We start from the raw sequence: 14,672 nt of genomic DNA, 5'->3' as shown, positions 1-14,672 counted from the left end.
AATGAGCACATTTAAAATGAGAAGCTATGGCCTTCCCTACTTCTAATTTTTTTTTTTTATGTAAAAAGAACACCGTGAACAGAGTGAAAGACACTTTAAGTTACAACATCATAAATATGGGTTTATCTGGACCACAAGTAGGCCAGAATTACTAACGCTCACATAAAAATGAATTATGTATTATGAATAACTTACTAATATTTTGTTTCTTTTGAACACTGAATTACAGATGGAAAGGTAATCTGTTTTACATTTAGTATGAAGTCATTTCAGCCCATTTATTGGTAATCTATGATGTGTTAAAAAGCCCTTTCATGAGCAATTGCTTGCAGCTAATCTGTGATCATCCCATGAAAATTAGTAAACTTCTTTAAAAGATAATTTTTTGATTGCAAAAATGTTAGAAAGCGATAATCCAGCTCTCGCAGCCTTGAAAATAGGTGTTCTCCTGTCTCTCAGACCTTATTATGTTTAGCTAGAGTTCTTAAATTCGTAAGAACCAGAGAACCCATCTTAATTTTTTTTTTTTTAAAAAAAAGGTTCTTCCCAAGGGGAATGTGCCACTGGCTGGGAGCTTTCTTCTCTGCTGTTGGTATCTGTTTTACGCCAATAAAAAGTAGATGCCAGACTAGAATGGTAGAAACTTCCTTTCAGATTTTGTCCCTCTCTTTTTTTTTATATTATTCATTCAAATTTTTCTTATATTTTCCAATTCCCTTGAAGATATGGAGAATGTTGGTGGTTGGTGGATGGTTCAGCAGATCCCAACTGTCTTAGCAGATTATGAAATGAATTAGTGTCCCTCTGGCTTGGGAGCCACATATTTTCCAGCTATATTTGGGTCCCCATGCAGTCAGCTTCCCAAACTATGGCTGTTTTCAAAGACTTTCCAGGATCTACCAAAATCTGACTGAAGTATATCAGTTAAACTGAATCTTTCATGGTATAGCATGTACTTCTTTGAATTCAAATTGGGCCCCAGAAGGCTAAAACAGTACATTGGAGCTGAGCTGCTACTGATTTATGCTGATATTAAATATTAAGAATTAAGATGACACATAACTTGACAATTTGTTTCCGTCTTGCTTTTGGTTCCTCTTTATTCGTGTGCAATGCAGAATTCTCTACCCAGAGCTTCCATGCTTCCTGGAAGAGGCAGTGGAGGATGGACAGTGGGAGTCATCCTCCCTCTTATCCCTATCTTGGCAGGACAATGACTTATGAATACAGCCAAGAGAGGAGACAGCTGGGTTGTGCTGGCTGTCCAATTTTACACCCACAAGGAATCTGTAACCCCTTCAACAAGGTGCAGTCAATGTGTCTACCCTCCACATATATCCTTCAATCTTTCTTCGTGGGATTTCTTTACATCTTTGACATCCAGGTCTCCCTTTGAGATCATTTTCAAATGGATTTTATTCAGATAAAAATCCATGCATGTAGGGAGAGGGGGAGTTCAGAGGCCAAGCATCCCTTGGGTTTGCTGCTATCCAAGGTACCCCCCTTCCCCCTCTCACACACAGCATCTGGACAGCTATAGATTGCCACACCTCTTATTTTTCACATTTCGGCACTTGTTCAGTTTAATTGAATCTGAGTAAAAAAGATAGTTTTTCATAGAACCTTAAATATAACATATGCAGAAGTTTAAGGATTCTGTATAGCCATAGTTCCTTGAAAATAGACTGTATCTAAATTTACCCAGAGAGATAATCATCAGCATGTTTCTCATTCGTCAAACTATTAACGTGTGTCCCAACCTCAACTACTGACCTTTAGTCTTCAACTTGAGTACAGCAGCTGCCAGCAGTGTGGTCTGAGATCTGCATTTTTAGGGGCTGCTGTAGGCTTTGGAATTCAAGGGTTCATTTGTGAACCAGCTGCTTCATACTCACCTAGCTTCAAGAAGCAGAATTAGCCTCAAGGCAAAGTCAGGAAACATGTTTGGATTATAATCAGTCATTTTGACCTTTAAAATCTTAAAGGAACACTGTAGGAAGAGAAGCAACTAAAGGTTCATCCAATGCCTTGGACCCTAAAAGAGCTGGAACTGTCATGCAAATAAGAATTGTGAAAAACCATCTGTGAATGGGAACCATAGTGAATGGGATCAGGTTGATAAACCCTCATGGAGATGCAGAGAAGGACCAAACCTTTGTGAGTTTTTGATGGCCTGAGCCAAAAGAGAAAAAGATAAAAGAAAACAAAAACGGCCAAAAGCCAGATATTTCTTTAGGCTTTATCTGTACAAACTAATTATTTGAAAGAGAAAAGAAACACCCTCCATGTAGGGTCACAGGTGGCATTTAGTACAGTGAGATCACCAAATGTCCACTGGTAAAGCCCTCTTTGGGCTTTAGGAACAGACTCAAATGGCCACACGGATCCCCTCTGATTGGCTCTGAAAATTGGTGCAGAGAGCTGTCTGAGGGCCCCAGCCTGCAGAGGAAGATAGCTGGCTCACGAGGCCACGCCACTCAACTGGCATGCTGGGATAATGGGCTAAATAAATCCTCTTCCTTCAATGACTCACCCCAGGTGGGCACACCACAGTGTGTGAGGGCAGAGAGGTTTAAACATTTTAAATGGAGGCACTGGCAGTTTTATGGTCACTATGGTTACTAACATTCTCACCTAAGCCAGGTTCAGATAATGGTAATGGTGAGTTGTTTTTTTTTTTCCCCCATCTTTTTTGTTTGTTTTTGAGACAGGGTCTAATTCTGTTGCCCAGGCTGGAGTGCAGTGATGTGATCTCAGCTCACTGCAACCTTCACCTCCCAGATTCAAGAGCTTCTCCTGCCTCAACCTCCAGAGTAGCCAGTATTACAGGTATGTGCCACCAAAGCATGGCTAATTTTTATATTTTTAGTAGAGACGGGGTCTCGCCATTGTTGGCCAGGCTGGTCTCGAACTCCTGACCTCAAGTGATCCACCCACCTGGGCCTCCCAAAGTGCTAAGATTACAGGCGTGAGCCACTGTGCCTGGCCTTGTTTTCCATCTTATTTAGACACTTCCGGTTGGTTAAGAGGCTGGAACTGGAATAGATTGTCAAGAGACCCACATTTTTCAGAAGCCGAGCAGGTGGCACCACTAGATGGTGTATTTTCACCAGAAGAATTCCTCTCATGGATGTTAATGTGTCCCAGGAGCACTTTAGTGGTTGTCTTCTTGTGAATGAACACATATGAGCATTTTTGACACAATATTTTAGGCACTGGCTTCCTGCAGACACATTTCCAGAAAGCTGAGGCCAAGAAGAGTCGTTTTGTGTTTTTCTGTTGAGAAGAACAGATTATTAATCCCTCTTTGATGACTGATTGATTCTGAAAATGTGTGTGACTGATACATGCTTAGGATATTTGTTCTCCAGACATCTAAAGAGTATTTACTCTCTAAAGTTAAACCAGTGGTGCCAAGCAGAGCCATTCTGAGATCACCCAAACAACCACTCCACAATTTTTCCTCATTTTCAAGATTAGTTGAGATCTCTTCCTTCACTTACAACAACCGTATAGATAAGAAATATATTTAAAATTTCTTAAAATATAGCCATAGAGAATTTGACCTATCAGATATTTTTGAAATTTAAACTAAAATGTGGCAAATAATTTACCTATTCCCACTATACCCTCCACTCGCACCCTGCCCTAGGAACCTACTATATAACTTAAAAATTACTGCTCATGTCATGGAGAATTTTTCTAACATTTCAAATATTCAAGATTTTCATTCTTTCAGAACTTAACAGCATTGTCTGACCCCCTAAAGTGAAAAATGCTTCTCTCTGTGAAGGCAATTGAAAGAGACACTGCTGTAATTGATATGTCAATTTAAGTAGTCCAGGCTAATATTTTCACAAGCACTTGAATATAACGAGTAATGAAGATCTTTAAGAGGCTCACTATGGTTATAATTTTGAATTGCTACAGAGTTATGTAATCTTTACCCATGTTCAATTCCTATCTTGAGGAAACAAAATAGAAATCTCATGCATATCTATTTTTACTAGTGGCTAACTCAGAAAAGGAAGAGTTTCTACCTGTGATCATATCTTGGGGATAATGAAACCAACTGCCTGTCCTTTTCTAGACAGCATTTTGTTTTTTGCTTTGGGGTTTTTTAATTGGTTTTCACAATTTTCTAAATCCAGAATTACATACTATAGTGTGTAATTGCCTAAACCCATGTATTATGTATTATAGAATGCTTTTAATAATTTAAAATATAAAATAGCACATCATGTGAAAGTTCGTTAGGATTTACAGTTTTGTTAACCTTGGCTTCAAGTAACCACTTGTTTATTTGACCTAGAAAATGCAACACTTAGCTAAAAGAAAACAAACATTAACTCAAATGTGTTATCCCATTAGTTCAGTCTTATGAAGGAAATCTATTTGTGCACATGAACACTAACCGGTGAACATCATTTAAACAAAACCAAATCAGGATATGCCAATATCTAACGTGCCTTTTTTATTTCCCTGAAATCAGATCCCCCAAAGAACTGTTGCAAATCCCCAAATCAAGGAAAATGATAACCCTCATAGAATTTCCAGGTCTAGATAACCCCCTCACTGTGTTTACTGATGCGTCTAGACCTTTATCCAGGTCTAGATAACCCCCTCACTGTGTTTATTGATGAGTCTATTACTTATTATTTAGAAATCTCCTTGACACCTAAATTCTTAAATTCTATTCCTTATAGTTTAAGGCCAAGTCTAACCAGAACACACACCCGGCAGCTTCAGAGAATATGATATTCACTCAGCAAGAAAACCACCTCCCATCAAGCAGCCTCCTGGATAATGTTTAATGAAGATGGTTTTTCACTGCTGACATGTCTACGTCTGTTCTCAAGTACTCCTGCTGTTTTTCATTAAGGACACTTTAATGTGGAGCTACTCTGAAACCAAGTGGGCCCTTGCTTTTGGTGGCCACTAACAAAAGACATGCCTTAGCAGCGTCTGAATTCTATGTAATTGGGAACATACTTTGCACTGGCCTCAAGCGAGTCAGTGATTACATGTTAAAAATCTACATGTTATAAAAAATAATTCACTAATAGTGTTCAAAAGGGCCCCCGAAAATCACATATGTGAAAAAGCTATCTTTACTTGGAAATTTCTTTACTGGGAATACTCAGAACTGAAGAATTTCTTTACTCGGGAATACTCAGAACTGAAGCTTAACAAAATTAATCACTATGTAGGTTTAAATTTCTCACAAATTTTCATCTGGATTTTAAAGTCAGTGAAACCATTTCACAAGGAAATGACATATTGTCACCTGTTCCAGCATCATTTTACTGTTTGCTGTAGCTCTGAACTGCTTTCCAGTAGAACTAGTTCAAGATAAAGAGACGACACAAACCAGCATTTCACTAAGGGAGTAGACTCCTGTTTTGAATATAGCAAGAATCATCAATTTACAGTAAACAATGATGACTTCAGTTGAATTATGAATATTTCACTTTATGCAGTTAATGCTCTAGAGTAATTAAATGAAATTATCTTTCAGTGGTTTTTCTGAAAAACTGAATTAATTTTCACATGAACAAAAGGAAGTACTGGCTTCCATTTGACATTCCAAGTGACAGTGCAGACTCAGCTTGCTCCTCTATAAATCTCTATGAGAATTTATTTTCTTTCTTTTTTCCCATTGGCCTAAATTTTGCCTCTTAGCTGTATCAAATATCATGCTTCTCTAATCAGGTCCTGATTAGATGGGGATCTTCAGAAACATACATTGAGCCAAGGAGCTGATTAAAATGTATGCTGAATTGGAGGAAAAAGAATAGATGAAATACGGAAGAGATGAAAACGCTTAGAAGTGACTTCCTATTAAATTTATTTCACCAGTACAAATGTTGGTCTCTAGAAAGCTTGAGCTAAAAAATTAAAATTATTAGGCCTAAAAAAGTAAAAATATATTAAAAATAAGAAAATTACTAGTCTTTAATTAGAATGTGAACAGATTTTATATTCTGTGCCTGGATATCTCATGAACATATTGATTTATTTCTAATACTGAGCCTTCCTACATTTAAAAAGTGATGTACAAAAGGTAATTAGGTTTAAGGAAGTACTTAGCAGCTTTCAGGAAGTCTTGAATTGCCTGCTCTAGGATACAGAGGCATCATTGCTTTTCTGTTTCTTTGCATCCTATTTGACAGATAGTTGCTGCAATAATGGCAATTACTGGCATTGTCATGATGGCGTATGCAGATAATTTCCATGCTGATTCCATCATAGGAGTGGCATTTGCAGTGGGCTCAGCCTCTACATCTGCATTATATAAGGTATGTTGTGTACTTTCTTTTGAAAGCAACTGTCACTCATGACTTAGACTTGAGTACTAAAGTAAGAAAGTACGATGTAATCATTGATTAGAAAGAAAATAGATGTGTTGAAATAATAGTAAGTAAATTAAGTATTTGTTATGTGATGGGTACCTGCCTGAAAATTTTGCCTGTGTTAATACAACCTTATGAGGCATAAATACTTATTTCCACTTTCCAGATGAGGAAACTGAGGCTTTGAAAGATTACATAACTTGCCCCAAATCATACAGCCAAATAGTGATAGAGCCAAGACTTAAACTCTGGACTAGCCAACTTCTAAGCCCATGTGCTATGCCCTAATCCCTCATTTATCAGGCAGTTATAGCAGGAACATTAGAAAGGCATCTTCTCTCCCTGTGTTTTTTAATTTAATTATCTATAGTCATTATTTTAACTCAAAAGAGGTGTTAGAAATAAGCTGTCACTAGAGAGCTGTTTGGCACGTATTAACCCCATGCCACAGGAGCTCGTGTTACTAGCAAAATGAAGAACCTCTTTTTCTCTCTGGTGGATGCTCTACGTCTGCTGTATGTACCCACCATTTTTTTTTCCACTGGAGTTCCCTGTCATCAAAGAAAATTCTATTCAGTCATGGCACCTGACTTCAGAAGTGAGCACTAAGAGAGCAGATCTAAAAGGTTATTCCCCAAAGCTCTACTTTTAAAAGTCAACTTTCTGGATGTATTAAAGAACTGTTCCAATTTCACCTCTCTTGGTGTTTCAATGAGAAAACACTCTCTGAAAGGCAGAAAATACCCTTTTTGTCCCTCCTGGAAGCCTGTTCTGATTATTAACCAACACTGTGTCTCAGAGGGCATGAAGTCTATTTCCATATTGACATTTCTTGGCCCATTGATTCTGTGTGATAAGCTTGACAAATGTTCACTCAATGGCCATTACTGTCTAACTTGCTCCCCAACCGAGATCCACCAAGATGTCTGATGTGACCCAAGACTACCACGTGCTCAAATTCTTTTGATTAAGTCTTTCAACAGAAAAAAATAATTAGTTCAGTTGAAATTAGAAGCAGTACCTGGGATTGCTATATGACCAGAGTGGCTCTCTTACAGAGGGATTTCCCCTGACCAGGTTACAGAATGTATTCATTCTGACATGCACCAAATCATATCTGCAGCATAATATAATTCCAGGCAGAAGAGATCTGCTTCACTCTGTGTTGTTATAGGATTAGTATAGGGAGTGGTGGGCTTAAGAAGCTAAGAAATATGGACTATACCCCTGGCTTTCTCTGTAATCTGTTGTGTGATTTTATGTTAACCATTTGCTTCTCCTTGCCATCTTCCTCTGCACACAGGTTTATAATATATAAAAACTGTTTTTTAATCTGGGGAACAAGCACCATATTTGTGAAGTCATTTTGAGCTCACAAAGAAAATTGCTTATAAATCCAAGGCATAAATACTGTTCTCTCAACAACATAATGACAGGGTCTCTCTGTCCAATTTAGTTTTCAGTATCTATCAAAATAAGGATAAAACAAATCCCATGCTTTAAGGTAAGGATTAATGGCCTGTCAATCCTAGAAGATTTTTCTGGGCTTGTCTGGCCTCTTATTTATCATTCGCCTGATACCCATCACTGATGGTGGCACTAAACACAATGTACACTACCCAGCAGTTTTCAGCACCATAAGAAATTCATTTTATGACATTTGCTATTTCACATGAAGGATATGGAGTATTTTAATTCCTTATCTCAACAGCCCATCTAGTGCTGTGAAGATGTCAGGGCAAGAAGAAATGGCGAATAAACTGTGGGCCAGTTAGCTCACAGTATGGAACAATAAGACTTACCTTTCTGCTCTGGCTAAGTTTCTGTGTGGCTGTAGAGTTTCTTTCTCATTCCAGGTCTTGTTTAAAATGTTTCTCGGAAGTGCCAACTTTGGGGAAGCCGCACACTTTGTCTCCACCTTGGGTTTCTTCAATTTGATCTTCATCTCCTTCACCCCAGTCATCTTGTATTTCACCAAGGTGGAACACTGGTCCTCTTTTGCAGCTCTGCCATGGGGCTGTCTCTGTGGGATGGCAGGGCTGTGGCTGGGTAAGTGGCCTCAGGTTTTGCCTTCCATTCCCTATATCACTCAATCTTTCTTTGGCTAGTTAGATTATCATCATAGGATTATTTCCTTGGGTAACTCTGTGCTCTAGTTCCCAAACTTATGTTGTTCAATGTCGTTAGTCATGTTTAGAAGGTTCTTTGCAAGCTACTGGTTGATTAGGTTCAAGCTATCCAACTAGTATGCCTCCCATGAGTTAAGGTGTGCACTGGCGGCCCAGGCCTCTCTGTATACCACTGGCCTTCAATCCATTCTTCTTCTTCAGCCTCATTCGTTCTTTCTAATACACTGTATCATGTTATAATGTTCCATGTGTGCCATGGTGTGTTGGGCAGAGGTTAGGGAGTAGATGGTGCATTCAAAGAACTCAGAGTGGTTCAAACTGGTGGGAGCACGGAGTTCGGAAGAAAGGAAGGAAGTGGGGGAGGGAGACGCTATTTAAGAGGGAAGCAGATTGGGAAGAGCCTGGAAAGCCATTTTGAGGTGTTTGGATTTAAAGTCCACTTAGTAATCTTTAAGCAGGTTGGTGATAGGCTCATATCTGCATATGAAACAGCTCACTCTGGCTGAGAATGGAGGATGGATTTGTGATAGGAAGACATTGCCAGTATAGAAACAGCAGCATGCACTGGGCTTGGTGATCCTGGCTGAGTAGACAGTGCCTAGTTAATGGCCAAGAAAAAGTCACCTGGAGTCCTTGTAATGTCTTCATTCCCAGCTTCCTATAACTCTGAGGCTGGCTGCTTCACCTGAGCTCCAGGATCTGACTTTTAAGCTGTGCTGCTATTGTCACTTGATGTGAGAGGAGCCTGAAAAATAACAAGGCTGCTCTTCTCTCACCAAGCAGTTAAAAAACAGCAACAACCCAATGTTGTTGCTCATCCCTCATCCCTCTCTTCATAGAAATCCTTTTCATGCCGCTTCTATTTCCACGTGCTACTCAGAGGTCAACTCCCTCTGCCCACTCCACATTTTCCCACAATGCTCGACCTGTAGAACATCCATCAACCCTCAACTGACCTTCTTTACTGAGGTGACATAATTTGAAATAGTAGCAGCACTGCAATTCCTGAGAGCAAAATGTTCTTATTTTCATCCCTTCAAGAGTATTGATTGGGTCATCTTTTTCTATGCTGGCTCAGCCCCTCAGACTCAGGGTAGGTCTTTGACAGAAAATACTCAAGAGAAGGATCAAACATTAATTGTTGGTCCCTTGAGTTCTACTTTTCAACGCCAAAATTATATGGTTAGCACCTCTCATAACCTCTGCTAAATTGAGTAGAAATCAATAGCGATATTTCCGCAAGACCAAAACATCCTCATTAAAAGCACCTAGATTATTTTCTGGCCAAAGACAACATAAATGGGAACAATCCTAACTAAAATTTCAATGACCTTTAGCCTCCTCATTGCACAAGTGATTTCCACCTTGCTGCTGCAAAGTAGCCCTCCACCAACATATACTCCTTGGCATATCCAATACATGCTCCTAAGCAAGCCTGCAGAGGCTGGACGCCACCGGTGCTAGCTGAACACTGGCATTCGCCACCAAGCAGTATGAGCTCCACACTCCACTGGGTACAGTGCCAAGCAGCACTGCAGCTGCTCCACCAGGCCCACCCCCGTGCACTGCAGAGAGCTCACTGTGCCAAAGTTGTGCTGTGACAATCGAGGAGATAGCCTCCCTCCAGCCTGTTACACACCCTGGGATCTTACAGTCTTCAGTGCTCCTATTCCTAAGTGTTTATTGCCATCCCTCTCTTCTCCATAGAAATCAGATGTGATCTGGCTGAGACACAGGTCTGAGAGATACACATCAATCTGCACCCTGAACTACCCCACATCTCCTGTAGCTATGGTTTCTTGTTTGCTTATGTTTACTTTGCCTCACTCCTCTCAGGGTGACCTATCTTTCAGGAAATGTGTTAGCCCAGATGCAAGTCAGCCTCATCCATTCACCTAGCATGTCTGAATTGCACTTAAACTCAGGCTAGGCCCCATACTATGGAGTTCAGCAGAGCCTGTGCTGTATTTAATAAATTACTGATTTGTAAGAATTTGCCATGTTGGACTCCCTGAGTCTGAGGGGAGTGTCAAAGTGCTGGAATATTCATTTATGTCGCAGCTTTGTCAGGAATGAGGAGCAGTTATTAGTTTAGGAAGACCCTCTGCCTTGCTTGCCACTATTGTATGAACAATATAAAGGAGCCCAAGTCTTGTAAAAGTCAAACTCACTGTTTCTAGCTACCAAGCACAAGTGACCCAGTGGGCTTAAAGCCGGAATTACAGATGGTAATAGAAGAACATACATCATCCTAATTGGAATGCTTCTAGAACTTTTTTTGGTTCTACAGAGATATAGGCAACATGCTTGCCTCATTGTCATGAAGATCTCTGAATTGAGGACCTTTCACAATTGTTAAAACTCATCTGTCTATCCCGTGAAACAAACATTTGAGTGGACTCTATTAGAATAATGCTTTGTAATTTATAATTTTTTTCATTTTGAAAATGTGTTTTTGATAAGTTTTAAAGTGGATAAATGATTATTTTAACTAATTTTATATTTAACCAAAGAGGTCCAAAAGGTATTCATTGAAGAGCATGAAGCTACACCTTCAGCTGGTTCTGTGGATCTGCCCTCTGATTATCTGTACACAAATCAGGATGTGGAGACAGTCTCTGGAATTCAGTGAATTGCCTTAAACCCACCCTTGTTTGCCCACATGATGCTGACCTCCAGAGAGAGGGGATAAAACAGAATAGGCTATCATTGGATAGACCTTCCTTTAGGCAGTAACACTAGAGCCATTTAATGTCCATGAATGTGGCACAAAATAGCACAGCAATAAAGAGATGAGGCACCATCTTCAATCAATCACCTGCTTTTAACCTCTGGCTGGCCCCAACCTACGTTTATAGTGCTAATAAGCAGTGCTGTGACTCAATTATTTTACCTCTTTGTATTTGCTCCATATACATTTTGCCAGCCTATTGGCAAGATTCAGGTAAACAGAGGGGCAGAGGAGGAAAGAAGAAAATGACTAATTCAGGTAGAATATACATGCATCCATGTCCAAAATTAGAGGATCAAAGGTATAGACAGCTTAAAAGGCACATGTAGCAAAGACATTGATTCACTTACTATAAGAAGAAAAAAGTCCAGCATATTATTTCTCCTTCATCTTGTATTTCCTCCTCTATTTTACAGCCTTCAACATCCTGGTGAATGTTGGGGTGGTGCTGACATACCCAATCCTAATCTCCATTGGGACAGTGCTCAGCGTTCCTGGAAATGCAGGTACAGGTACCATGTGACATGTGCAGATCCTGGCCACTACAAGTCTCTTGCTTGTGTTTGTTCTGTGTCCTGAGTTGTTCCTTCTAGAAACTGTGAATTATGTTCCTTGCCTGGGAAGATGTTTTTAAATATCATGAAGGTGGCAGACAACAGAATAACTATGCAGCAGATTTAAAATCTGCAGCTAAAAACCACTGTTTTTACTTGGTTGTGCTTTTAGAATTAAATACCAAATGTATCATTTGGGTTTCACGTAATCTCCCTAACAACCTAATTTTGTGGTATTTTTAGAGGAAATCCTATGGAAACAAAAGGCATAGGACTTTCAAGTAACCGTCACTAATGAAAGTGTAGAGGATGTACATGGGGTTTGGCTTCTCCTCAGAAAATCCATGGGGAGCTGCGGAAGGCTCTCCTGGGGCAGAGCAGGTGGCCCTCTGGAATAGATATAAGGAAAAAGCAATTTTACTCACCTCAGGGACAAGAGAAGCTATTTTTCCAGGATATTTCTAGAGAAACCTGCCAGTGAAACAAGTAATGCAAATGGATTATCTGGATGATTGTACAGTCCTTTTAACTTTAAAATTCTATAATTTCAAATCTTGGGTAGCCACTTTTCTGTCCTCCATGACAATCAGCAAATGTTTATTGAACATTTATCATGTGATCAGGGCTGCAAAAAAGAAAAGAAAATACATTATTATTCTCTTAAAACACTTGTGACTGAATTTGTAAAACAAGGCCAACCTACATGAAACAACTTGGAACTCTACAAAATAATTTATTATTAAATGCCAAATTGTGTGACACAGACTCCAGTGGCTGTAAGATATTCAGAGGAAAGAAATATCAGAGTGGAGTTGTCAAGGAGTTTCATTCATTCATCTGACAAATAATTTCTGAGCAATTAGTGTACATCAGGAACTGTCCTAACACTAGTGACAGGTCCTGAATAAGGCACAGTCCCTGCCCTCAGGAGAGGGAGACAAAAAGAAAAAAAATTGAGTAATTACAACATAGAATTGCTTTAATAGAAGTATGTGCTGAATGCTGCAAGGGCACACAGGAGGAGCATCCAAAAGGCTTCCTGCAAGAAGCCTAAGGGGAGAGATCTAAGGAGAGGTTTAGCTGGATGAAGTGAGATAGGAGGAGTGAAGGGTAGCTCGTGCTAAAAAGAACAGTACATGTGTGACCAACAACTCCACTCCTGAGTGTATACCCCAAAAAGGTGAAAACAGAGATTAAAAATATCCTCATACACAAATGTTCATAGTAGCCCTATACACAATAGCAAAAAGGTAGAGAAGCCTAAATGTCCATCAGCAGTTGAATGAATAACCAAATTATGATGCAATGAAATATTATTCAGCCATAAGAAGGAATGAGGTGCTGACACATGCTACAACATGGATGGACCTCAAAAATATTTTGCTAAGTGAAAGAAGCCAGTCACAAAAGGACACAGAGAATGTGACTCCATTTATATAAAATAACTAGAATAGGCAAATCTATAGGGGAAAAAAAAGCAGATCGGTGGTTGCTAAGGGCTGGGGAGTTGGGATAAGAAGCTGAGGAGTTAATGGGTATGGACTTTCATTTTGAAGCGATGGAGATATTTGGGGACCAGAGAGAGCTGGTGGCTGCTTAATATTGTGAATATACTAAGTGCCACTAAGTCCACTTTAAAATGGTTAATTTTATATTATATGAATTTCACCTCAATTAAATTTTTAAAAAGAACAGCCTGCACAAGTCTTAGACACTAACAAGTTTGGCTCATGTGAAAAATCTCCAATGGTCCAGTGAAACTGGAGAAGGGTAAAGGGGTACAGAGGAAAAGTACTGAGAGAAAACTGGGGAGGTAAGTCAGTCAGATTACATGGAATTTGAGCTAAGCCTTGAAGGATAAGCATGACTTAGAGACAGGCAATGGAAAGCAAACCTAACAATGTGGAAAAAGGAAACACTAACTTGAAATAATAAAGAAGACTCTTGGAAATCTCTAGAAGTAACACGGACTTTGGTGACTTGTTTTCAAAGCTTAGAAACAGGCATAGGCAATGACTGACTTGATTTTTCCTTCCTAGCTGTGGATCTCTTAAAGCAGGAGGTGATATTCAATGTTGTCCGCCTGGCTGCTACCATCATCATCTGCATTGGGTTTCTGCTGATGCTGTTGCCTGAAGAATGGGATGAAATCACCCTGAGGTTCATCAACAGCCTGAAGGAAAAGAAGAGTGAGGAGCATGTGGATGATGTGACTGATCCCAGCGTACACCTGCGAGGCAGAGGCAGAGCCAATGGGACAGTGTCTATACCACTGGCTTAGAGAGGCACAGATTTTGAATGCACGTGTATGTATATTCTGTGAATATAACAAAATTGTCTCACTACCTGTACACTCAAACGACAGTATTAACTCTGAATTTGGATAAATCATATGTGAAATAATGCCAACAATAAAAGTTTACATTTATATGCTTATCAAGGAATTGGTGTAAATAATCATAATAGATTTTTTTATTAAAACATATTTGTCCTTGTTCTGTTTTCTGATTTTTTTAAATTCCCCCTCCCCCAACTCACAAAATTTCCTGAAACTATAAGAGTCGATTAAATTATGGACTTATCTTTTTCTCAACTGAAACTGAGTTCTTCCTACTCAATCAAAAAAGGTTGTCTAAGAGAATAACATGTGAAAATAATACACACTTGAAAGCTGGAAATGTATTAAACATTTAAACAGAGCATTTTCTATATGTAAAACCCACACTAGAAACAATGAGGAGTAAAAATATAGAATCCCCATCTGTACTTTTAATGAGCTTAGAGTGGTTTGGAGGATAAGATAGTTTACAAATATCTTTACTATGAGGTAGACATTTGAAAATGGCACAGTGGATATGGACAGGAATGAGCTATCCTGAAAGAGTTGTTTATATTTGCTGTCACT

General features: G+C 39.3%; 1 protein-coding gene and 1 long non-coding RNA gene across 3 annotated transcripts in view; one reads left to right on the top strand and one right to left on the bottom strand.

Moving 5' to 3' along the window:
• The window catches only part of SLC35F4 (solute carrier family 35 member F4), a 304,653-nt gene extending 290,544 nt beyond the window's left edge, over positions 1-14,109 (top strand). For both annotated transcript variants that reach the window (XM_054449737.2, XM_054449738.2), the window contains exons 5-8: positions 6,174-6,299; positions 8,210-8,402; positions 11,630-11,719; positions 13,807-14,109. In XM_054449737.2, the coding sequence (XP_054305712.1) occupies positions 6,174-6,299; positions 8,210-8,402; positions 11,630-11,719; positions 13,807-14,048 (651 nt within the window). In that variant the 3' untranslated portion in view covers positions 14,049-14,109. The remainder of the gene's footprint in view (positions 1-6,173; positions 6,300-8,209; positions 8,403-11,629; positions 11,720-13,806) is intronic.
• Positions 2,287-12,386, bottom strand: LOC134738151 (uncharacterized). Its single transcript, XR_010123726.1, has 4 exons — positions 12,193-12,386; positions 11,564-11,707; positions 8,156-8,376; positions 2,287-3,276 (listed from the first exon to the last, which is right to left on the bottom strand). It is a non-coding gene; the product is annotated as an uncharacterized LOC134738151 (long non-coding RNA).
• Positions 14,110-14,672: the final 563 nt, after the last annotated feature.

The sequence above is a fragment of the Pongo pygmaeus genome, chromosome 15 (genome assembly GCF_028885625.2).
Source record: "Pongo pygmaeus isolate AG05252 chromosome 15, NHGRI_mPonPyg2-v2.0_pri, whole genome shotgun sequence".
Lineage (NCBI taxonomy): Eukaryota > Metazoa > Chordata > Mammalia > Primates > Hominidae > Pongo > Pongo pygmaeus.
Note: the sequence above shows the minus strand (reverse complement) of the source record. Positions and strands in the feature narration are given on the sequence as shown.